At 44.8% G+C, this 25881-nt stretch overlaps 1 protein-coding gene across 3 annotated transcripts; it reads right to left on the reverse strand.

Annotated features, from left to right (window-relative positions):
• Nucleotides 1–2715: 2715 nt before the first annotated feature.
• On the reverse strand, nt 2716–25596 carry LOC104680972 (cytochrome P450 1B1). Of its 3 annotated transcripts, none has more exons than XM_030921099.1 (3): nt 25470–25596; nt 9430–10473; nt 2716–6431 (listed from the first exon to the last, which is right to left on the reverse strand). In XM_030921099.1, the coding sequence occupies exons 2-3, from the start codon at nt 10470–10472 to the stop codon at nt 5843–5845; spliced, it is 1632 nt and encodes a 543-aa protein (XP_030776959.1). In that variant the 5' UTR covers nt 10473; nt 25470–25596; the 3' UTR covers nt 2716–5842. The 3 variants fall into 3 exon arrangements, with proteins under 3 accessions (XP_030776959.1, XP_010385383.2, XP_030776958.1); XM_010387081.2 differs by lacking the exon at nt 25470–25596 and adding an exon at nt 10864–11259 and having other exon boundaries at nt 2720–6431; XM_030921098.1 differs by lacking the exon at nt 25470–25596 and adding an exon at nt 10809–10936 and having other exon boundaries at nt 2720–6431.
• Nucleotides 25597–25881: the final 285 nt, after the last annotated feature.

A 25881-nucleotide genomic window follows, 5' to 3' on the forward strand; every position in this document is an offset into this window, starting at 1 on the left:
TTTTTTATTGCTGAGTAGTATTCCATTGCATGGATGTAGCAGATTTTTGTGTAACTAATTGCCCTTTGAAGGAAATTCAGGTTGTTTTCAGTTTGAGATCATGATGAATGCAGCTGCTGTAAACATTCATGTATAGCTTTTGTGTGAATGTGTTTTCATTTCTCTAGGATAAATACCCAGGAGTGGGGTCATACTATAGCATTTTGCACTCCCCCAAGCAATGTATGAAAGTTCCAGTAGTTTCACATCCTCCCCAGTACTTGGTATATATTACCAGTTTTGTCATTTTTCTAAAACTTTAGCGACTATGATAGGTTTGTAGTAGTATTTCACTGTGCTGCATTTCTTATGAAAAAAATTTAAAAATATATTCCATCATAGAAAACAACAGTGAATCCTGTTTGTGTGTGTGTATGTTTGTGTATATATATACATACACATATACATATATATGTATGAAGTACACACAATCCTATGCAGAGATATGTACTAAATCATGTAAAATATATTGCATACTGTGAGGTTATGGTTTAAAAAATTGGAAGCCATTGAGTTGGCATTTCTGCTTTCTTCATAGTGACTAAGCAGAAACCCAAAAACCTTGAATAAGCTCAATTCACAAGCAAGGAGAAGAAACTGAGATTAGGGGCCAGGTGTGGTGGTTCATGCCTGTAATCTCAGCACTTTGGGAGGCCGAGGCGGGTGGATCAGGAGTTCAAGACTAGCCTGACCAACATGGTGAAACCCCATCTCTACTAAAAATACAAAAATTAGCTGGACATGGAGGTGTATGCCTGTAGTCCCAGCTACTTGGGAGGCTGAGACAGGAGAATCACTTGAACCTGGGAGGCAGAGGTTGCAGTGAGCTGAGATCGCACCACAGCACTCCAACCTGGGTGACAGAGCGAGACTCCGTCTCAAAAAAAAACAAACAAAAAAAAAAAAAACAGGTTAGACTTCAAGGGTACCAGTTGAAAACTGAGTCATGTCTCAGAAGACAGCAGTGTGGTAAGGATTCCCGCACAATGTCAGTTACTCCCTGACTGTAGTGTGGAATGTGCCTTAGACAAAGGAAGTAAATTGCTTGCAAAACTCCCAGGATCTCATGGCCTAAAAAATAGACGGACTACCCTGTAAATCCAAGCACAGGCACATTGGGAAGGGACAAACTAGGGTACAAAGATAATGAGCTTTGAATTAGTTCATCTCCAGGGAAAATCTGGATGAGAATACTTCTAAATCTATTATTTTGGCCCATTACTTTATTGCATCCCTCAGAAGACTGTTGGGCAATAATGCATTAGAGAGTTTAGCACAGTGATGCGAAAATTGTAAGTGCTCAACATATTTTAGTTCCATTTCTTCCCTCCATACCTGACACACATTGAAAAGTGTGCATGAAGAGCACAGCATTTGTCCTCAAAGCCTGTATGTCGCTTAGCAGAGGAGCTACAAGCATGAACAGTTACCTACAGCGTGTCCGTACCAGTGTAAACTAGATTATTTTCCTCCACAATTCCAAGTTAAAAAAATTTGCTTTTGAATGTATTTGAATATATTTAATTTTTGTCTTCTTTCCTTTTCCCTTTCTGAGATTTATAACTAACAGACTGAAACGGGAGAGTAGAGAGCATGTGAGAGTCACTGAACCAAAAACCGGAGAGTTAACAGTCAGTTAACTTCTGTTGCACTGGTGCAGAAAAATAGACTGGCTCTGAGGTTGAAGAAACAGCCTCTGTGAGTTTACAACAACCACGCCTGTCTTACGTCCAAAGCTTATTTCCCACCCTGTACTCCGCTCTTATACTCTATTGGATTGATTGGGTAGAATCCAACTCTCCTCGACAGTTTTGCAAAAACTGGCCCCAGTTATAATTATTTAAAGGAATCTTTTTCCCATGAAAATATTTCCTTCACTTTTTCTGAACTGTTCTGACATTTCCAAGATCCTACTGTCATACATCTGGAAAACTAGTGAGTATTATCTTAAACCACTTCATAGCCATACCTTCTGGCTGCTAAAGTGAGGTTCCCAAGCCAAAGTATCAATGCCATTGTGTGCAATTTCTACTTCTTTTCCTGTTTTCACAGTAATAGGAGCTGTAGTCTGGAAGACAAAGAGCCTTTGGTACCGCAAGCCCTGTCATCTGTGAGTGTGGCGCAGGGAAGGCCTAGAGATTCATGACCTAGGCCCTGTGAAGTCAAGTCTTTTTACCAAGTAAAAAGATTGGCAATATAATATTTCCACATAGTACATGACAGAATACTTGTACCCATCTTATTTTATTGGACATTAACTGCGCTCATTAAGGCGCATGTACCTTTAAAAAATTAAGGAAGAAAATAGAGAAAGGACTGGTGTGCAGCTGAGGAAGAAAAATGTGTACTGCATTCTTTAGATGAAGCAGAAATCGATCAGCAACTTAAAGTCGCATCTATTCAATCTTTCAACATTGCAAATTAATTCTCATTTGGCTTGATTGTTTGCATTGAAATGTAACTTCCATGTTCTTAGAAATTCAAAAATACAGAGATTAGAAATTTGGTTGATGAAAACTTACAGGAACAAAAAGCATGCAGCCTCGGCCTGAAATGTAGAATGGACAAATAAAATGTTTACAGTGCAATATTTTAATTGAATAATCCATAGCAACAGTTGAAATAAAGTGATGCATTAGACTATATTTGCTACAACATAAAATGAAACTTCGTAACAAGATTATGAAAGTGATTTTTATTATTTTGGTAATGGTGTCCCAGTATAAGTAATGAGATAACAATTTTTGTTTTAATTTGGTATATCAAACAGTAAAAGCTATATATAAATGTTGTTTCCCCAGAATGTATTTTGGTTACAACTATGCATCATAGCTATTATGCACATACTAAAAGCATTCATGATAAAGTACAAAAATAAGAAAAGATTAAATAAGAAGGTATCCTTGAGTTATAAATGTCTACTAAAGTAAACCTTTTAATCACACAGTTGTGTCGCAGCTAAAAACACACAAATTAACACATATTGCTATGCAACTATTTGATCTAACATAGATCTACTAGAAAAATATTAAGGCTGTAGTAACACTTCACAGGTAAAGGCTAAGTTCTGGGACATGAAAGCTTTTAGAAAAGTCACAAAACAAACCTGAGACATCTTTTTGTTTTGGAAAAAAGCAATTTTCTTACAGAGTCAAAGCTTTGACATACAAATGAAGCATTTAATAAACATTCTACTTTAACTATTGCAATAACCTGGAGTAAAACTTCTGACTTTAATGGTTGTCAGCAAATACATTCTCTCTCCTGTAGAAATACAATGAGGCTTTCTGATTAAAGCAGTAATCTTATTTCTCCGGCCTCCAAATTCAGTTATTTGTATTCGTTTTTTGTTTCCTATCCTTTCTTTAACTAGGTTATAAACATACTAAATAAGCCAGGTAACCTCCAAGCACCTTACTTTCTTCTATACAAACACAGCTTTCGTTTTGCCGCAAGCATCTGATGACGACTGGGCCTACATACATAAAAACAGATTGCAGCACATCTGGACCTGGTTGACGTAATGAGGCATTCAGATTGGTTCATGATTAATTTTGCTGCTATACATTTCCCAATCTAAAAAAAATAGGCTACAGCAGCCCAAATTCACTGTCTAAGCCTTGCTGGGGCATAATACTTTGGAACGGCAAGTGCCAAAAAATTTAAATGTATTGGGCAAGCCTGATTTCTGTAGTTGACTTTAATGCCTTTAAAAATACTGGCATGATTTTTTATATTCAAGAAGTATAGCTATGAAATTTTAAAATAAAATTACATGAAATTTTATAATATTCCAAACCACAAAACAGATCTGCTATGTTGTAGCCTTTTTTAATAGCCTATTTGAGATTTAACTCTGCTACGCCAAACATCTTTTTTCTAAATGTTCATGCTTTGAATTTTGTGCTCCAAATTAATTAATTAGGAATGAGTGGGAAAATGTTTAACCATCTTTCCTTCTTTTCAGTCTTTCTCTCTTTTCTCTTACCATCACCCACCCCCCAACACACATGCACACAACTATCATAAACTCCCTTTTTTTAAATTTTGGTACAAAGATTCCAAAAAGCTAAACAAAATGTAATAATCACTTAGCACTTAGGACACTGCAGAACTTCCTTTGGAAGTTTAATTGCAATGAAATTTAAAACTTGAGACTTCAGTTCACTTTTCTAAATGTTAATGCATACATTTCATTTGAGCTTTATGCTTTCCCAGCTACCAAAGTAACTGCCATCTTAAAAAACACAACTGACCTCACCTTCACAGTCTTTTCCAAACAGCTTCCAAGACTATCTTCTGATTCTGACTTTCCACAAAGCAGACATTAATGTTAACTTTCAAAAAATCATCTAGAAGAGAAACTTGGTCAGTTGTAATGGGAGTTCTGTCCCCAACTGTTGTCACTTCGTAAAAAGAACATCCAGGTAATTCATGGCATTTTCCATTATTCATTGGGCAGACACAGCTTAGATTTCTCTGCCTTCCACAGGATAATGGTCAGATTTCCACTAACTTCAACTGGAAATCGATAATCAGAATGGTTTTAAAATTTAGTTAAAATTTAAGTATGCCATGAACTTGGAATTTTAACATATTAACTAGGTTATTTTCAAAACGAGATTCTGTATTATAATAGAATTTCAATAAAGAATTTATAAAAATAAGAACACATCTTAGGATCTGATTTTGAGATTTGCCAAAATTTGGGTGAAGAAGAGACCCTGCTTCATTTCCATGTCAAAAATAGGTGGTTGATTTAATCAAGCTCATTTTTAGCACACTTGGTTGCATTGGTTGTACTTTTCGATTTGCAATATTGTGCAAGACATATATTATTCAACCTTTTCCTGAACAAGATAATACTAATATACTGCTTATGGGCAATTAAGTAATATATTGCATACTATTTGGTGACTTTTTTTTTTTAACCTATGAGACTTATGAAATCAGTACATTACAATCACATAATTTAAAGCTTGGCTGGGCTGGTTATCTTTTTTTTTTTTTTCTTTGCTCATAATTGAAAATCTGTACTTTGGCAAGCAAGAGAGGTACAACGTCAGCTTGGAGTTTTACAATTTAACAATGTATACTTTAAAATTCATGATAAATCATGGAACCCCCACTATACTCACTAATTCAACTATTGATTTCTTTTTGAGCAACTGACTTTATGATCCATCCTTAAAAGTAAGGAAGTATACCAGGAGGCAAAAGGATAAATCCGCCCATAAATACTAGAGTCTAAGTTATTTTCCTGAAAAGGTGAGAAGGAAATTTCTGGTCTTTATCTTTTCCCTTATCACCTTCAATCACACACCTTACACTGAAATTACTTGTGTCTGTCTCTTCAACAATATATTCTGAAACTTTGTTTAATATGCTTTTTGTCTATTTCTGCATATGGGAGACCAATCTTGTATTCTCACCAAAAATGGCCTGGTTACCTACTTCTTCATTCAATAGTTTCGTGTAAGCGTTTGGGTGTATGTGTCTATATGTGCATTTTAACTCCAAAGAATACTACCTTTAGAAATAACCAAGATGCAGTATATACATATAATAATTCATTGGACCCTTTAAGTCTTCGACTCAAAAAAATCTCCCAGAATCTCCTGTATAGCCTACTACTCATGAAGAACCACTGGGTATGGAGCACATCTCACCTGACGAACAGTTGATTTATGCTCACCCTCAAGGCTAATTGAGAAGCAGCACAAAAGAGGAACTAGAAAAAAACTGAATTTTACTCCCCATCTCCGAAGATGTATTTCTAAAATTTGAGCTTGCCTCTTGCTTCTTATTGGCAAGTTTCCTCAGCTTGTAACTTTTGGACAGCACTATCAAGGAGCTCCATGGACTCTCTGAGAGTGACATTGACTTTAAATGACTTGGGTTTAATGGTCAGACCATAACTGAAATTCATTTTCGCAGGCTCATTTGCGTTGGCCCTGAAATTGCACTGGTGAGCCAGGATGGAGATGAAGAGAAAAAGCTGCATCTTAGACAGTTCTTCGCCGATGCACCGCCTTTTGCCCACTGAAAAAATCATCACACTGCTGGTCAGGTCCTTGTTGATGAGGCCATCCTTGTCCAAGAATCGAGCTGGATCAAAGTTCTCTGGGTTAGGCCACTTCACTGGGTCATGATTCACAGACCACTGGTTGACAAAAATCACGGTGTCCTTGGGAATGTGGTAGCCCAAGACAGAGGTGTTGGCATTGGTGGCATGAGGAATGGTGACAGGCACAAAGCTGGAGAAGCGCATGGCTTCATAAAGGAAGGCCAGGACATAAGGCAGGTTGGGCTGGTCCTCCATACAAGGTAGACGGTCCCTCCCCACGACCTGATCCAATTCTGCCTGCACTCGAGCCTGCACATCAGGATACCTGTTTGGTGTTTAATGTGGAGAGAGAAAAGCAAGTGACCAAAATTCTTATTTCATCTAGAAAGCACATTATAAATTAATTTTAATTCCACATTTCCTTAAATAGGCTATCTAGCTCAGTGACTAAATTAATATTTCTGGGGAAAAAAAAAATCTAAAACAGCTTCCTAATTTCTCACTAAATTACAAGATGGACTTTAGGAATTATATTTCCTGTAATAGGCCTTGCATGATTAACACTCTCTTTCCCATTTTAAGTCAAAAAACTCTAAGTTTTCCCAGCCTCAAAAAGCACAGTAGTAGATAAGGCCAACTTTTCCATTAGGTACTGCAGGGACAGTGCCTAGGGCCCACAACACTTTTTAGGGGCCCGTGAAAATAGTTTTGTCTTTTACAATCTTCAGACCTAAAAAAACTCACTTTTAGGTAGAAGAAAATATTTTCATACCTCATTTAATGTATTCATCTTTATATCAGGGTAGTCATAAAATTTAAATTTTTAATTTTTTTATGGTGTAAGGAATCTACAAAGGCAAAAGCACCCAGGGCCCACAAAAGTTAAAATGTGAAAGTAAATTTTTTTCTCCCTCATTTCCCTGGACAATTCCAACAGACATGCTGTTCTCATTTTATACAAAGATAATTGGTGTCCTGATGGATAAAGCTACATACTGTATTTTTTAAATTTAAAAGTCAATTCCTAATGTTCATAAGATTATGGTACAAACTGTAATACTTACTCACTGTTGATGATACCAACTGATACAATCTTTTTAAAAAACAAAATCTTAGTACAAGGCAAGAGACATGAGGATAACCTCTTCCCACCTCATTTTAAACCCAGCAATCCATGCCCAGAAATGTATTTTCAGAAAATAATTTAAGAGGCACACAAATAGAGGCCCACAACAGGACCTAAAATTCTAAAAATTAGCCAGACATGGTGGTACACACCTGTAGCCCCAGCTACCTGCCAGAGAGCAGTGGGAGAACTGCTTGAGCCCAGGAGTTTGGGACCAGCCTGGGCAACATAGTGAGACCCTGTCTCTAGGGTAAGTAAATACATAAAATTAAAATAAAAATTTTAAAAATGCAATCAAGGCCAATGATCAACGTAAAAGTTCAATAAATGATTATATATAAATATACATTATCATGGCAAAATACTATGTAGTCATCAAAAATTACCAAAATAAATATTAAAAGATTAGAAATGTCCACTACCTTAAGTCAAAGTGTTAGAAGTCAGAAAACATGTAACTGATTGTTTGCAACTCCGAAAAAAAAATGTATACACATATGTGATGAAATGGAGAGTTATTTTTAAAATCGCTTCTTCAACGTTATATTGCAGGAGTCTGCCGAGCCAGATAGTATCTATTTTAGACTTTGTGAACCAAACCCTCTTTGTTGCACTACTCCGCTCTGCCCTGTGTTGTAGAGTGAACGCAGCCATAAACAATGTATAAGTGAACGGGCATGACTGCTTCAATAAAACGTATATACAAAAAGAGATCGTGTAATTTGCCAAACCCTGTCATACTGTCTTTTCACTAAAAAGGAAAAAGAAGTATCAGCATATTGAATTGAAAGTGACCCCCAAATCGTTTTATTTCTTTTTGCCGCCTAATTGGAGTACTCGGAGAACTACTGTGGTTCTAATGAAAAAGGCCGTTTCAAAAGTTAAAATGCCTATCTGGGGATGCACAAAAACCTATGGATCCTATTCTGGGATTTCCTTTTCCCTGATCTCTGGCTGACTTTTCTTTATTCTATTTCTGCCTCTCCCTCACCCACCATGGGTGCTTCTATGGTTTTAATACTAAAAAGCCATTTTAAGTATAAACTTTTAATTTGTGAAGGTAGCTGTACAGTATCTAAGGAAATACAGACTGCAGTGGATTTTAATAAGAAAACAGCATTCTCTGCCTTCCAAACACCTTACTGTGGCTCCTGCAGATTCAGCATCTCCAGTTGCTCACTTGTGTGCCAAGAAATGACACAACCAGGATTTCTGGTCTCTTCGGCAATCAAGATTTGCCCCTACGGGTACTGTTTCCAGAGTAAATACTACAGGCCGCCCAGTTAAATATAGATTTCAGATTAACAGGGGCTAATCTTTTAGTGTAAGTATTCCCGTGTAAAACTTACTTTTCTTTTGCCAAATCTGGCAACCCGACACCAGGAACCTATTGAATCCGTGCATGTCGGAGCTTAGTATAGAGACCAACGTGGGCATCAGGGGGTCCGCTAACCAAGTCGAGCGCAGGGGCCAGAAAGGTCTGCAGGCGCCTCCTGGATATCCCATCTGCCTTTCTGGATGCTACTCTGCACTTGTAAAAGTGATTGTCTTCTACCCCGGCATTTCTCAAACTCCTAGCGCGCAGGTTTTATAAACCTAGCACTGCCCGCTAGTTGTGGCCACCTTCTGAAAGCTTCTGTGCGGGTTACAGAAGCCCGCACAGAAGCCCGGGCTCCATGGGCTTCCTTGGCCTGGAACAAAGCCCTGACGGGCGGCCCGCTTTTAGCACCAGGGTTGGGCGGCCTCGGATCCACGCCGAGAACGAGCCGAGGAGAGGCTACTGTGTTTAACATATTTATGGCGTCACCCTTTCTTTCGGAATTATTCCAGTTCTGCTTGTACTGCGCCAGGGAGAGAGATATCAGGGCCCATCTCCAGGCACTTAAAAACTCTTGTTTTTCCGGGGAGTGGAGGGGTCTTGCAAATGTGTTCTCACCGGCAAGCAGGGGAGGGGAGGATAGAGACAGGATAGGAGCTGCGGAGGGGTCGGGGCACCGCTGGGTGGGGCGCGTGCGCGTGTCTCAGCCCTCACTGTGTGTCCCTTGGTCGTCTCTTTCCCGACGCGATCTTGGTTTTTGAGGGGTGGGGACCTGGAGCGAAACACCTGGGGCGCTGCTTGCAAACTCAGCATATTCTGTCTCTACTCCGCCTTTTTCAGAGGAGAAAAGACCTGGCCCACACCTCCCAGAGGCTTTACCTGATGAAGAAGAGGAGCAGCCACTGCAGCGCGGTGGACAGGGTGTCCTGACTGGCGCCGAAGATGTCAGTGACAGTGGCCGGCACGTTCTCCAAATCCAGTCGCGCGCCACCATCGTCCGAGTCCCTGGCCGCCTTCTTTTCCGCAGAGAGGATAAAGGCGTCCATCATGTCGCGGGGGGCGGCCCCGGGCCGAAGGCTTTCACAGTGCCTCAAGAACTTGTCCAGGACGAAGTTGCTGAAGTTGCGGTTGAGCTGCTCGAATTCGCGGAAGGCGGTGCGCATCGGGTTGGGGAAGTACTGCAGCCAGGGCATCACATCCACCAGGCTGCCCGCGCCCACCGTGCGCCCAAACTCCTCGTTGTGGCTGAGCAGCTCACGGAACTCGGGGTCGTCGTGGCTGTAGCGGCAGCCGAAACACACGGCACTCATGACATTGGCCACGGCCACGATGGTCAGCGGCCTCGGGTCGAGGAAGGCGCCGTCCGCGCTGCCGCGCACCAGCAACGCCACCAGCTCGCGCGCCTCGCTCAGCACGTGGCCCTCGAGCACTTGGCGGCTGCGCAGCTGGCGCGTGGAGAAGTTGCGCATCGTGCTGTGGGCTGCGCGCCGCTGCACCTTCCAGTGCTCCGAGTAGTGGCCAAAAGCCATGCTGCGGCCGCCGGAAATCACACGGAAGGAGGCAAAGGACGGCCGGTCGGCGAAGGCCGAGCCCTGCTGCACCAGGGCCTGGTGGATGGCGCGCTCGCCATTCAGCACCACTATGGGGCAGCTGCCCAGGCGGATCTGGAAGACGTCGCCGTAGCGCCGCGCCAGGCGCGCGAACGAGAGGTGAGGCGCCTGGCCCACCGCCGCCGCGTTTCCGATCAGTGGCCAAGCAAACGGGCCCGGGGGCGTGGACCCGAGCTGCCGCCTCCGCTGCCTCAGCAGCCACTGGGCCACATGCACAGCGGCCAGCACCGACAGGAGTAGCAGGAGCGTGGTCTGCTGGGTGGACAGCGGGTTTAGAGGCCAAGGGTCCTTCGGGCTGAGGCTGGTGCCCATGCTGGGGACAGAAAGGAGAAGGCGTGACACTCAGGGGTGCAGAGACAGGAGCGGGCGCCGCACGCCCCTACCCCCGCCTCGGGGGACTGAGTGCCGTTGGGTGGAGAGGTCGGAGCTGACTCTCTGGAGAAATGGCCAAAAACACCCCTTCCCATCCCCAACCCAGTCTCCCTTGGAGAAGAGAAGGGGCGTGTTTCCATCTCGCTGTAACCCAGCGCCAACCTCTTCCCCTCCCCGCAAGGTGCGTAACGGTTCCTGCAATTTGGGGACAACGATGCGGGCATCGAGGCGGTGGCGCTTGATTTCCTTTAAAGTGCCTACCACGCCATTCCCTACCTGCAAGAATCCACCTGAAGAGGTCGCGGGGCAGCGGCTCCGCAGACAGACTGACCTGCGGGGAGGTGCGGTTTCCAGTGGCGCGGGACAACCGGCTTCGAGAAGGAACTGGGACCTTTGCCTAGGGTAAGACGTCAACAGGAACCCGCAGGCCTGCCCTGGACACCTACTGCCTCTATTGGGAGCTTTAACTCCCACTCGAGTCTCTTGGCGTCGTCAGTGCCAGGAGCGCTTGAATTGGGATGGGGACGGAGAAAGGTGCCTCGCTCGCCGAGCCCCGCTGCACTTGGGGACCTGGTAAAGTCGAGGTTTCCTCACAGCGCTGGGATTGAGACTGGGGGTCGGTGAGTGGCGTCAATTCCCATGCCCTTGCGGTTCTCACAGCTGGCGTCGCAGAAGCGCTCGCTCCCACCTCAGAGTCAAAGCGCGCCATCCCGCTCCTCCGGGTTTTAAGGAGGGCAGCGCGACCTGGCGGGGCGGGGCCTGCGGGGGGCGGGGCGCGCCGTACACCACGCCGCTTTGACCCGGACTCCAGTCGGGGCGCACCGGCTGGCCTCGGAACTCTACCAGCAGGCTTTCCTGGGAGCGGAGGTGCCCATGTTTCCATTGTGCGGTAACCGCTCTTCATCACAGCCACCTCCAATCGAAGCTCCACAGTGTCCCCAGAACCGCGCTCGGGACCACCTGCCCCTGCCGGTGCTCTAGACGTGGGAGCGCGCCCCGCCCCCAGCGCACGACCTCCCTTCCCTCTCCCGGTCTCGAGCTTGCTTCCCGGAAAGCCAGTGTAGTGGCAGCGGTTTGCTTCACAGGGCCCTGCCTCAGAGCGCCCCTGGTTTGTTGTTGTTTAAATTTTATCTTAGGTTCTCGCAAACAAATTGCCACCTCAGTGGAGGCTCTTTGGCGTGCAAAGTTTTTTCCAGTTTTTGCGGCGAGATCGGTAAAAGTAGCCGCTCCCCCGCCCCGGGGCCCTGACAGTGCTTGGGAACACAAAGGCTCCTGGGGCGCAGCTGACGCTGAGATTTCCCGCGTAGAGACCACTCCAGGTGGCGCCGCCCGCTGGAGGGCTCGGGGCCGCCCAGGCTGCGACGGAAGCCGTTGGCGCAGGGCGGGGAGCCAAGCTGGGGTGACTGGGGGGGGTTGGGGGAGCTAGCGGGGCGGATCCGAGCGGGGCGGAGGGTGGCTAGAGGAGGCAAATCTCCGCGTTCCGGCGAATATCGGGTTGAAAAGTTTCTGCTGTCGCCTCCCCCTTGCGTGCGGAGCTGGGCTTTGCGTGCGCAGCTTCTGGAAAGTCGGCTCCAGTCATATCCCTGGGCGCTGCCTGTGGCTGCCCCTCCCGCGCTTCTCACGGCACCTGACACGCAGAGGCGGCGGCCGAGGGTGGGGTGCCGGCCACCACCACCCTTGGCGTGGGGTGCAGGCCGCCACCACCCTCGGCTGCGCACGCACGGTCGCGCCTGCCAGGCCAGCGAGGCGGACGCTTGGGCCACCACCCGCAAGCCGTGCCCGGGCGCGCATTGCGACCTCGCCGCTCACCCGCGGCTCTGTGGTCTTCCTGAGCACGTGTGCGGTCGCGAAAGGGGCGCTCCCTTTAAAAGGGAAGCCGGAGGCGCTCGGGCGGGGGTGGCTTCCCCCGCCCGGCGCGCCCTTTCCTACGTGTTGATGCATAGAATTTTCAAGACAGCTAAGAGAACAAGGACTTCACGAGGCGGGGGGAAGGGCGAACTCGAGGGAAGAAGTGAAGTGTATCTAGTTAACCAGGTAGGAATTGTGCTGGCTTCATCAAAGGACAAATATAAAAGTGATGGGTTCACCACGGACAACCCTGCACTTTGAGCTCCACCCGCGCGGCGAATCTTCTGCTATGATTGACCTGTTTTACAGATTAATAAACTGGTGTTCAGAGAGGCTGCGTGATTTAACCCAGGTCACGCAGCCATCAAGAAGTGGAGTCAGGGCTTAAAGCCACGAAGTCCCACTCCAGATCCTTCACATAAGTTTCCACGTAAGAAAATTGCAGATAAGAGACCCAAATGCCATTTTTCCTGCCTTCCTTAAAACAAAAACAAAAACAAAACAAACAAACAAACAAACAAAAACACCTGGGGCTGGGCACAGTGGCTCACGCCTGTGATCCCCCAGCACCTTGGGAGGCCCAAGCGGGCGGATCACTTGGGGTCTGGAGTTCGAGACCAGCCTGGCCAACATGGTGAAACCCCATCTCTACTAAAAATACAAAAGTTAGCCGGACGTGGTGGCCCACACCTGTAATCACAGCTACTCGGGGATCGGGGAGAAGGCAGCAGAATTGGTTGAACGTGGGAGGCAGAGGTTGCAGTGAGCAGAGACTGCTCCACTGCACTACAGCCTGGACAGCAGAGTTTAAGTGAGACTCTGTCTCAAAAAAAAAAGCAGCTGGAAGAACTTTTTAAATATTGTTTTTGTTTTCATAATTGAGAATTCTGAGAATAGCAGAGAAAAAATAGTATGCTAACCCTTTGCAATTAAATTGGTTATGAGGGAGGCCAGTGGACTGTGCCTCATAGCTGAGCCTGGAATGATTGATTACATTGTAAAGAAACACAAAGAAGTGTCTGAAGAGAATCTGACTTCTTGAGAGATTGAAAGCAGCAATCAATTTGCTGACCTGAGAAAGAAATGTCTTTTTGTGTGGATTTTTTTTTTTTTTTTTTTTTTTTTTTAGATGGAGTCTCACTCTGTCACCCGAGCTACAGTGCAATGGCCTGATCTCGGCTCACTGCAATTTCCACCTGCCAGGTTCTCCTGCCTCAGCCTCCTGAGTAGCTGGGATTACAGGCGTGAGCCACCGTGTCCAGCCTGTGATGGCTTTTATTTGGTATCTTTTGGAAAGTTTTCTGGAAATGATTTCACACACCATGATAGGGAACTTAGATAGTGATGGAGTTTTAGTTTTTGAGCAGTCGCATTGGTTTAATAATAAGCATTGGTTTCACAGAGCTGAGTTGGCCTACATAGCCTTTGAAATGAGTTTCATAGCAACCTTCCCATGTCCAGCTTTAGCAAGATCCTTGCCTAATAATTCAAGACTCTGGTGCATGCATCAGTCTCTCATAGACTTTAATTTAGTAGATGGGAATTATCTATGAGCTAATGCCAATCCTGAGCTGTTGACATTCCTGAAAGCCTTTATTACAATACCTCTGCCAGAATGAGAGCAGATGGAAATTGCCTTTAAGTAAATTCCTATTTTTAAAAAGTATAAAACGAGGCTGTTCCTAAGATCTTCTGTCCAGCTCCTCAATAATGCCATCTAGTTTTTAGATCAACTAGATGCATGCTTTCCTGCCATTGCAGATAGATCAGATATGTCCTCCAAGCTGTAGTTCCTTGGGCTCAGCTCTTTTTCTGGGACATGACTCAAAAATCAGAGGAACTAGGTTGGTAAGTGCTGTCAGAAAGATAAGCCCTTATCAGTTATGGCAAAACCAAAATGACTGGCTATGGTAACACCTCCTGCAGAGAATCTTCAAGCCTGGGGTTCTTAGGGCTTTATGGTACAAACTTCATTGAATGGCCCATCTGGTACCATGATAAGGACTTTGGATAAATCCAGTGCAGCCTGTGGGCACCCCAACCCAGCTCAAGGCAGAGCCCTCCCTCTAGTGAGAATCTACACAGGCTCTTTAATTATCATCGTAACTTCTCAACCAAAGCAGGGACCTAAGGCCCAGGAATCTCCTTTCAATCAACACAGAATATGGGCATTTTGCCCTCCCAAATCTCAAACTTGAATTGTTTGTTGCCAATAACTTTCAAAAAGAACAGCTAAGCTAGGGGGATAGTTTAAAGTAGAGAGAGGTTTAAAATACCTTATATTGTATTGATTCGAAGGAACAACTTAAGCTTGTTTAAGCAGAACAGGAATGCACTGGCCCATGTGCAGAGAAGGTAACTGTGATGCTTCACAGGGTGCAAGGACCCAGGCTGCTCTACAGGCTCTCTGCCTATGCTGGTCTTTGCTTGGGCTTTCTCTCTTTGCATGGCGAGGAAGCAGCCTAAAATTAACAAACCAAAGAGAAAGAGAACAGCTCTCTTCCAGGGTCTTAGAAGGACTCCAGGGGTCCAGACTGGCATCAGGTTTTACCCTGTGGCCAGGGGCTTCTTCTGTCATCAGAAAAAAAGAGATGGCAGAACATGCTAGGAAGCCAAACCAGTCCACTCCATGTATACATGTCTGCCCATTGGTTTCTTTGGGTTGGAGGATAACCCAAGGAAACCCAAAGCCACTATTGTTATTATTATTTTAAATCAGCAGATACATGCATTGCCCTTAGAGCCAGTAGCCCAGCAAGCTCTGCCCTTCTGCTATCAGGCTGGAAGTCAGTTTTCTTCGTGGTCTTCCTCTCTAGCGTGACCCCTGTGTCAGTTTAATGGGTAGTCACTGGGCTTTTCCAGTCATCTCCGAACACACATACCCACATGCACTGAGGAGAGTGGAGGAGAAGCAGCCGTCTCTGGTAGGCCCTTGACATTTGGGTGGACAGGATTCAGTAATCAGGCACGTGCTGCTAGGCTAGAGGAGCAGAAATAAAGAGACACACCAAATGGCTGAGGGTGTGATGGAGGGAGGAGCTGTAGGACGATGCACCCCATGTGCTGGACCATGAAAGGAATCTTAGGAATTGATACCAAAACCCTGTTCCTCACCTGAAATGCTCCACTTCCTTGTTCCTGGCAATACACAGGCAGAGAACCACAGAGCTAATTAAAAGGTATTTTAATCTAATCTCAGAAGCCATCATTTGTAGGATGCACCCTTATTTTTATGTACTAATACAAAGAAAGGAAGCTACCAATTATAATTGCATCATGGATTCTAAGATACATCCAGATTTCAGAGATGTAAAATGGAAAGATGAAGGTATGATTTGGAGCTGACAAGGCGTTGTACAGTCTAACAAGGATTCTTTCTTTGTATTAAGCAGTTTCCAGGTTTCTTGAATGGACTGGTTAGCACCAAGGGTATTGGCTACCAATCCTCATTTCTATTAATATTATTTCATGTAGACAATTGATGTTTTCTCAGTCTTACGTAAAGTTTGGTGAGAAACTGATTTAGAAGATTCTGCTATTTTTATTGACCTAAATTAATCTAAGAAAAGATAGTCACTTGCTAAGTAGATGCAGCTTAAAATAAGTTTCCTACTCCTGCTCCCCATCCAACCTGGTTGCCCATGAGCTCTGTCTGGTGTTAGTGAAAGCCACAGAAATACATGTAGTGAAAGCTACATGTATTCTAGTTTCTCACCAAAATGCATATTTAGAGGTAAAGGGGTGTAATGTATACCACTTACCCTCAAATGGCTCAAGGAAAAAATAGAGGGGTTAGGGGAGAAGGAGAGGGAGAGAGGGGAGAATGAGAAAGTAAATGTGGTCAATGTTAATTGGAGAATCTGGGTAAATGGGAGTTCTTTGTGATTCCTTGAAACTCTTCTGTAATTATATCAAAATCAAAAGTTAACTATAAGAACATAAAAAAGATCTTCCCACCATTTTGATCTTACATTGCCTTCTTAGCTTCTGTTGAGGGTTTCTTGTAAGCAAGGACAGTGGAAAGAAAGTGGGATTGGTCTGCAATTCAGGGTCCTGCATCTGATACGTCACTCCTGGAGTTCAGGACTAATAAAAAGTGTGCTCAATTGCAGTCATTCTCCTCAGCACTATGGATTTTAACCTGTACTTTCTCTGCCGTCCTTGTTCTTTGAAGGGTTTGAGTGTATCTTGTCTCTTTTATCTTAGGCTTTCTTCAATTCCTTTTGAAAGCAGAAGAAATACAATATAAAGCAGTGTCATGCCCTTAGTTCTACTGTGCCCCTGTGTTAAGGGGCATAATCTACTCAGGGTTCCATGTGCTTCATAAACGCTGCAAATGGTGCTGTGCTTTAATGGTTTTTCCCAGCAACATTCCCAGTTCTTTCTTTCCTTTGCTTTGGTTCCTTCTGCCCTTTTCCTTCCCCTTGCTTCATCCTTTCTTCTCTCTCATTCTGTCTCTCATTTTCCCTTTCTCTGGGTCCACTCCTGTCTTCCTCACCCTCATTCCCTCAAGACCTCCACTCTTGCCCCAGGCGCCCCCTTTTCTGTTCTGCTGTCTCCCTTCCTCCCTTCATTCTCTCTCACACAGAAGAGTAAAGAGTCAGAGCAGAGGGGAAGAGAGTGAAGGAAATAAGAAGAGAGAGTAGAGAGATACAGCAACTAAGAAAAAGAAAAAGGAACAAAATATCCAGTCCTGGGGCTAAAAGACAGTAATGGTGGTCAGTCACTTTGTCTGGGCTCTCAGCTGGTGCACGTACTTCTCTTGCTCAATGTTTGAGCATGTGTCTCTGCTACTTAATATTTGTGGGGTGAAGCTCCCACTGACTTGGCGCAGTGATGATTCCATACGAAGGGAAGGGATGCCAGGGTCTGTGGTTGCTTTTGCACGTTTCTTCTCTGGGCTTCTACTACCACCCGCTCCAGTTCCTGAAATAGACTTTTCTTCTCCTCCTTCTCCTTCTCTTTTTTTTTTTTTTTTTTTTTTTTTTTTTTGTTTGTTTGTTTTTGTTTTTAACAGAGTCTTGCTCTGTTGCCCAGGCTGGAGTGCAGTGGTGCCATCTCGACTCACTGCAGCCTCCACCTCCTATGTTCAAGCGATTCTCCTGCCTCAGCCTCCTGAGTAGCTGGGACTACAGGGGCACACACCATGCCTGGCTAATTTTTGTATTTTTAGTAAAGACAGGGTTTTTACATGTTGGCTAGGCTGGTCTCAAACTCCTGACATCAGGTGATCCACCTGCCTCGGCCTCCCAAAGTACTGGGATTACAACCATGAGCCACTGCACCCAGCCTGAAGTCAGCTTTTCTAACAGTGAAACAGGGAGCCTACTGTCCATGACTTTGGTCGATAGGGAAACATTTTACTTCCCTATTTCTTTGACCAACCATAGAAAATCTTTAGGCAGATGACGGATACTGGTTTTCCTTTTTATTTTCATTTTCTAAAAATAAATATTTACCAGGTTACCAAGAAAATACATAAAGCAACAAGTAAAACACCCCACCACCAAAAGAATGTACATTTGGGATCAGCTAAGGTTACAACATCTAGCCATGGACATGTTGACTGGTACAGCCTCCAGGTTTTTGGATGGTTAGTATCCAGATTCTAGTCTTTCTTTATGTCTCTCTCTCTCTCTCTCTCTGTCTCTCCTCTCTCTCTCTCCATTCACCTCTTAGTTTTTAGCATTAGATCTGCATTCTGTCACAGGTTTTTTTCTCTTTCCACAAATGGACCAAAATTCCGGTTGAAAACTCCGGGTGTATCCAGGGTTTGAGAAATAATTGATAGTTAAATAACCACTTAACAGTATGTCCATCTGAGTATGGGCCTGAAACTGAACATAGTATCCCAAATAAGACATTCTGTCTAGCCCAGAGGGTTGTGGTTACTTCTCATTAGATATAATGTTACTTTCAATGCAAACAAAGTTTTTGCCATTTTAAAATATCTGCATCCCACTGTTAAAACATCTATATTCTACTAAGATTGTGATAAACAAACATCTTCATCCTTTAATATAGGACTTGGTAGCTGGCTGAGTCTTTAGTTGCACTTGTATTATTGATTTTTCAAAAAAATACTACATGTGAGATTTTACATTTATTTCTATTAAATGCATCTTGTGGCTTTAGGATGGTGTTCTGGCCTTCAGAGGCCATGTTGATACTCCCAGGGGCAGAGACTAGAACAGGGCAGGAAGACTATCCAGGGAAAGCATGGCCCAGTCTGGACTACTTCTAGGCAAAAATCTTTGGACTGTGGTTTATGTTATATAGTCGCCTCATTATACATCCAGAATATTTTGCATATTAAATTATTTTTCTATTTTGGCCAGATATTTGTTCTTAAAACACACACACACGTGATAACATAAATAGATTCTTGTTGTAAGAGAGTCAATCAGTATATAAAAATATGCAGAAAAATGAGAAAAAAATGAGAAAACTCACACTCCCACCCCTTCCCAGAGTAACCGTGGGTACTATGTGCCTTCTATTTATGTACATGCATACGGTTGTACATATAGATAGATAGAGCCGTTTCATGATTTTAAACTGCTGCATAGTATGACCATGACATTATTATTATCACTACTATTATTATTATTTTGAGACAGGGTCTTGCTCTGTGGTCCAGGCTGGAATGCAATGGTATGATCTTGGCTCACTGCAACTTCCACCTCCCAGGCTCAAGCAATCCTCCTGCCTCAGCCTCCCAAGTAGGTGGGACCACAGGCTCATGGCAGCATGCCTGGCTAATTTTTGAGTATGTTTTAGAGATGGGGTTTTGCCATGTTGTCCAGGCTGGTCTCGAACTCTTGGACTCAAGCCATCTTCCCACCTCAGCCTCCAAAGTGCTGGGATTATAGGCATGAGCCACTGTGCCTGGCCAACATTATTTATTCAACAATCAACAGTGACTTATATGGTCATTTATGTTGTTCTCAACTCTATTATTAGAGACTCCACTGCAGTGATTTCACTTTTCTGTGCAATTCTGAATCCATTTGCAAATGTTCCCCCAGTATTGATTCTCAATAGAAATGCTTGAGCCATAGGGATATATGCATATATGCTACATCCTCACAGTCTTCTAAAAAGGTTTGCCAATTCCCATCCCTATGAACCTTGGCTTTGTACCAAGTAGAATGTACCTAAATACTTTTCCTTCTATAAAAGATGGTTACTTTGACAGCTTTGCCAATATGGAGCAAAACAAACAAAACAAAACTTTTACTTGTCTTTCAGACCTACTTTTTATTTTAAATAATACATATGCCTGTGTTCAGATTATCTCCTCTTCCTGACAAATGAGGGAAATCCCCAGATGAAAGCTGGTAAAACGTTAAAAGGGGGAAATTCCAGATCTCCACATCCCTATGGAACACATCACAGAAGCCAGGATTGGAGAGCCAACTCCACACACCTCTATATCCCCTCTTAGATGAATGGCAATTCTTTTTTTTTTTTTTTTTTGAGACGAAGTCTCGCTCTGTCCCCCAGGCTGGAGTGCAGTGGCCGGATCTCAGCTCACTGCAAGCTCCGCCTCCCGGGTTTACGCCATTCTCCTGCCTCAGCCTCCCAAGTAGTTGGGACTACAGGCACCCGCCACCTCGCCCGGCTAGTTTTTTGTATTTTTTAGTAGAAACGGAGTTTCACTGGGTTAGCCAGGATGGTCTCGATCTCCTGACCTCATGATCCGCCCGTCTCGGCTTCCCAAAGTGCTGAGATTACAGGCTTGAGCCACCTCGCCCAGCCTGAATGGCAATTCTTTACAGGCCCTGGGCACAGGCCCAGATGCCTTCCAGGCTTTTCTAATCCTCCAGAGGAGATTAAAGGCAATATGGCCAGCATACCCAATCATTATGAGTTTGGCTTCTGGGGCCAGGCACTCTTGGGTGTGAGCACCAGCTCTCTTATTTATAAGCTGTAACCTTGGCCATGTTATTTAACCCTTCTGAGCCTGACCTTCCTCACTGGTAGAAGACAGTGAGAACCACAGAGGGTGGTTTTGAGGATTAAGTGAGATACTGATTGTAAGGAAACAAATAGCGTAGTTGATGGCAGAGTGAGCACCCAGTAACAGTTGGCCATTATCATTATTACTACTACTTACTAAGTCCTTATTTCTGTCCAGTAAAATCCAAGTCATGGCAAGGACTTGAACCTCACAGGAATAAAAATATGCCCCACTTGGTTCAGCGTGACAGCTACCAGGGTGGCGTGCTGTTACCCACCTGCAAATTCCTAACAGCCCAAGGTGGCACCAGTCACTTCCTCGTTGCCTTTCTCAGGCAGCACATTGAGTGGTTGCTAGCATCACTCCAGAGCCAGACTGAATCTGAATCTGGCTCTCCTACTTACAACAGAGTGACTTCCATGCTAGAAATCGCTTCTCTGGGTCCAGCTTACACTTAAGTGAATGGAGATATAAAATGGAGATGATACCAGTACCGATTATGCAGAGTTGTGGTGAGGACTGAATGAACTAATACATATAAAGCTTTTAGAAGGGTGCCTGGCACATGTTGGGTGCTCAGGCATCATTAGCTGTTGTTATTATTCTGTGGGAGGCCATTTGCTGCTGCCTTAAAAAGGCTGATCTCACAGAACCATCTGCTGTTGGCAGAAGAGCTCAGCACCAATAGCCAATTTGTGTTTCCCTCCAACTCCCAGATGACAGCTCTGCAGCACTTTCTCCTCATCTCATTTCTCCTCACCCAGACGCACTCCACATCAGGACCCTTAGGTAGTACAGAGACAGTTCTTCAGGCAGGGGGATGCCATGTTCCCCAAAGAGCCTGATGAGGCCATGCTGGGCCTCTTCCGTCAAGCTAGGCTTTTGGCCAGTCCCTCTGTGGCTTTTGTGGATGCTTCATAGCCCTGCGGCAATGAGGCTCCAGGACAACACTCATGCAATTCCCTACCAAGGAGAGTTCAGTACTCCACGCTGTGCAGTACAATTGGGAGAAAACTCAAGGGAGTGCTGTCGTGGGACCTCCCGGTGGTGATTTGTACAAATGAAGCAATGCTATCCAGCTTCCCAGAAAACACCGCCTTTTTTTTTTTCTTACATTACAGCTCTGAGTCAAAGTGTACTGTGACCTCAGACCCGGGGCATACAGCCCATTTGACAGCCACACTGAGGGAAGCTGAGCCTACTTCTGGAGCCTGTACCAGAAGGCAGAGCGGGAGACTCCCAGCTCTCCCTTCTTAAAGGCCAGGGAGGAAATTATCTCGAATGCTCTCCAGTCCAAAATGCAAAGTTAGATTCAATGATCTGTACTCTGGTGCTGACTAACCTCCGTTTTTCCTTTTCCCATTGTGCTCAGTCAGTCACTGGTGGGTTATGCATTTTAAGGGTTTGAATGCAGAAGGAAGGAGGGCTTCCCAGTTTCTGAGCCTTGAGAAGGCACTGTGGCCTCCAATCAGTAGCCATGCCCCCAGGCACCCCGTTCTCCTACACTATTTCAGGGACTTCCTGGTGCAGTAAGGATGTGACTGAGCCCTGAGCCCTGAGATTACCAGCCACACCCCAGTGGAATCCCTGGGTCTATGGGGTAAAATGGAATCCTCTTCCACAGCAAGGGCACTGAAGGGACTCAGGGCTGGTGGGAACCTCCATTTCTGCTCTCATTTACTCTGGACTCTGAACCCAATACCTGAGACTTCCTGCAGCAAATCAGAGAGGTGAAGGGCAACTTATATGTATCTTTTTTTTTTTTTTTTTTTTTTGAGACAGGGTCTCTCTGTGTTGCCCAGGCTGGTCTTGAACTCCTGGGTTCAAGGGATCCTCCTGCCTCAGCTTCCTAACACATATTACTCAACAAGGAGTAAACACCCCAACAATTTTGAGTACCACAGTTGGAGCACTGTGCCCTGCTAAATGTGAGGAGCATTCTCCTCTCTGATGTTATAATCATAAGGCCAGGGCCTGTGGCTTAAGCTCCTCCATTCCCTTAGAGTCTCCCACACCACACAACAAGTTCAGAGACAGAGAAAGTAGCTAATATTTCCCCCTAAGTGCCAGGCACTGTTTTCTATTCTTTACATTGACAGCTTCATTTGTTTCTCCCAATCATCCTAAAAATATTGGTATATTTAGCCTGCTTTATATATAAAGGGATTAAGTCTCAGAGACAATAAACTATTTGCCAAATGTCACAGAGGTTGCAAGTGAGAGGGGTCAGGATTGGAATTCAGGTCTGCAGGCACCAAAGCCCATCTATACCACACCAGTACGCATTTGTTGACTTACTGAGTATCAATCTAAGTCTTACAGAAGCCCCGCCCCTCTAACTACACTAACTGTAGAGGTCTCTGGTACTGTTATGCCTATTAAGGACCTGGGCCACCCCAGTGCCTTCTCCTGCCCTGTGAGCTGACTCCCTCCAGGAACCCAAGACCACAACAGGCAAAGCCATCTTGTTTCCAGAGCCTGATGCAACTCACACCCTCCTCCCCTCCCTGTGCAGCATATCCTTGGTATCTGCCCAGCAGTTTAATCTCCACAATTTACAATCAAATATCTTGGGAGGGCTTAGAAAATCTTCCTTTAACACAGTGGCTGGAACACGCAGAGAGTTGACATGCAGCCTCCATGTGGGCTTCGTAACTAGATCTGCTACACTCAAACCCATTATATTGAAATTACCATAAAATTCACACTATTTCAATCCCCAGAAATGATAGTTTTATTTAGAAGTAAGTGAGCAAAAGCAATGATTTCATAGGCCCCAGTGCCAAAATCTTAGCTCAATGTTTTTCAAATGTTTTGTTTTCAGAACCTCTTAAAACTCTTAAGAAATATTGTAGAGTCCAGAGAACTATTGTTTAGCTAAATATCTATCAATATTTACAATTCTAGAAATTAGAGCTGAAAAAATTATAAAATATTTGTTAGTTCATTAAAAATAAGAAACCTAATACATGTTAACATAAATAACATTTTATGGAAAATAACTAGTTTCCAAAATCACAAATATTTAGTCAGAGGGCAGTTTTAAAAAATATTGTTACAAAGCTCTTTAATTTATGACTTAACAGAAGATAGCAGGTGACTCACATCTGTTTCTGCAGAAAGAACCCCGGTAAACTTGTAAGAGAATAAGAGTTAGAAAGGCGAATAATGTTTTATTTCCACAGCTGTAACCTTGTGGATTTCCTGAAAAGGGTCTCAGGGGCCACTCCGAGGGGGTCCCTGGACCACACTTTGAGAACCATTGTCTAAACTTAAGAGTGTGTTTTTCGTTTTTTTGTGAATATCTCTTCATCCAAGAAAAATCTAAATGGGCTATTGTCTTGGCATAGGAAGTAGGTGAGGGTGCGGTGGATTTCAGAAAAAATAATGTCCCAGTTACTGATTTTAAGAGAATAGCCCCCTGAGACAAACTGAAACACCACTGCAACCCTCTAAGCTATTGCAGAGCCGCCGCCACCAGGTGTCTGGCTAGAAAGATGTCATCTTCCCAAGACAGCCACCTGCGCAGATGACGTACCTTAGCCCAAGGAAGGAGGAGGAAGAAGAGGCAGACAGCATGATGCCCAAACCCCTGCGGCCCGGAGACCAGGTGGTGCCTGAGTCAGGAAGCTGGGAGAGCCCAGCTCAGTGGAAGAGGCATGTGAATCCTGCTCAGGTGTGGAGCCAAGAGGGTGTCTGAGCCACAGCCAGAAATCGAAGCCCATGATCGAACCACAGTCTGAAATTTTGCATGGCAGCTGTGCCAACTAAACTGATGGTAACAATAATAATGTACTGTCATATATGCAAGAACTGCCATACATGGAGCATTTTAAGCCAGGCAATGTGCCAAGCACTTGACAGAAATCATTTCATTAATCCCACACAGCCAACCCTTTGAGGTAACTATTACTCTAATCCCTTTTTTACAGACAAATAAAGCAAGGCAGGAAAAGTTGGAGTTATCAATCAAGGCCACACACACTATGTTGGTTGAACTGAAATTTGAATTCAGTTCCACCGGACTGCAAAAACTCTCTGCTGCTTCCCAGCTGCACTAGCTAGGCAAACTCCTGCCAGACGAAATCTCACAGTTGGAGTGCAATAGGCATAGATTTCTCCTACTTAATCGGGGGAGTTGCCGGGGAGGCTGTAGTCACAGCAAAGGGAATACTATTGCGTCCCACGGGAAGAAACATGAAGAGGGAGTGGACACTCCATTCCTACTCCAGTCAGCCATCCGGAGGGTTCAGGGCTGAATTGTAATGGGGGCATCACAAAACTTAGGGAGGTGGGGAGCCTCCCTTAGGGAGGTGACAGCCTCAGTACATGGTCCCCAAGCTTTCAGATCCCTTCCTGCACCCCTCCTCACCTAGCTCTGCACTTGGCATTGTTGCTACTAGCCAGGAAGTTTGATATCTGCACAAACCCCGCCCCTCCCCGCCGCCCCCCCGTAAGCACTACCATCCCTTCAAAGTTCAGACGTGGGGTCTTTTGGAGCCCTGCTCTCTAGAGGATCGCCTGGCAAATGGCCACCTCCACATCCCGCCCCTTCTGAGCTCAGCCTCCCAGAGGTGCGAACTTCGTACAAACACACACTATCACCCAATTCCCTGGAAAAACAAACAGGACGATTGTGTGAAAATTCCATTCCAAGGCATCCTCCCTTCTCTGTAACCAGAGGCTCCAAGGAGTCCAGCATAGCACGAGCTTTTAATTTGCGTGCAGACAAGCACTAAAGGCACAACCGGATATACCTGTTATTTCCCAATGACCTGAGAGCCCGAAGTTTATGTTAAGCCTTGGGTTATGGCACAGCTTGCACGCAAGGCTCTGCAGCTCCTGCAGGCAATTGAGAGGTGGTGGTGTACAGGACAGAGGAACAACTCTGAAGTGACAGCACATAATTTAATTCCCCCTAAGCTTTCCAAGCATGCAGACTGTTCCTTTTTTGTCAGCATATAACCTAAGTGATTTGTTCTACTCAGGCAAGAAATGTCTAATTTAAACCACATTGCAGCTAAGCCCTTAGTGAAGAAAGAGAACTCCTTGAGGCTTAGCCGTGCGTGGTTAGGCTGGTGGCAGCTGAGGCAAAGCAGACCCCTTTCAGCCCTTGTATTTCTTACCCCGGTCATGACTGGAGATACGTGGGTTGGCGGGGGCTTTAATTACCACACTCATTCTTCTGTCTCACGCTTCATCCCTCGTGAATGGGTTTAGTTTTAGTAAGAATGTTTACAGGAGAGCGTTGGCTACGTGTCCCCGATGTCCTGGGTTTGAGTCCCCTCTGAGCCACCAGGAGCTGGGTGACTTCAGGCAAACCTCTTCAACTCTAACCATTGTTTTTTCTTCTCTGAGAAATAGGACAAGTCGGTGGTGGGGGGTGCACAGATTGACACATTTTCGTGGCAAGTGATCTGGCTTAGGAAGCAAGAGATCTGTGCTCCAGCTCAGCTTTGTTCCTAAGAGTGGATTTGCAGCAAGGAACTTTTCTCTGGGCTTCAATTTCCTCATCTCTAAAATAAGTAGGCTGGATGA

The sequence above is a fragment of the Rhinopithecus roxellana genome, chromosome 17 (assembly GCF_007565055.1).
Source record: "Rhinopithecus roxellana isolate Shanxi Qingling chromosome 17, ASM756505v1, whole genome shotgun sequence".
NCBI lineage: Eukaryota > Metazoa > Chordata > Mammalia > Primates > Cercopithecidae > Rhinopithecus > Rhinopithecus roxellana.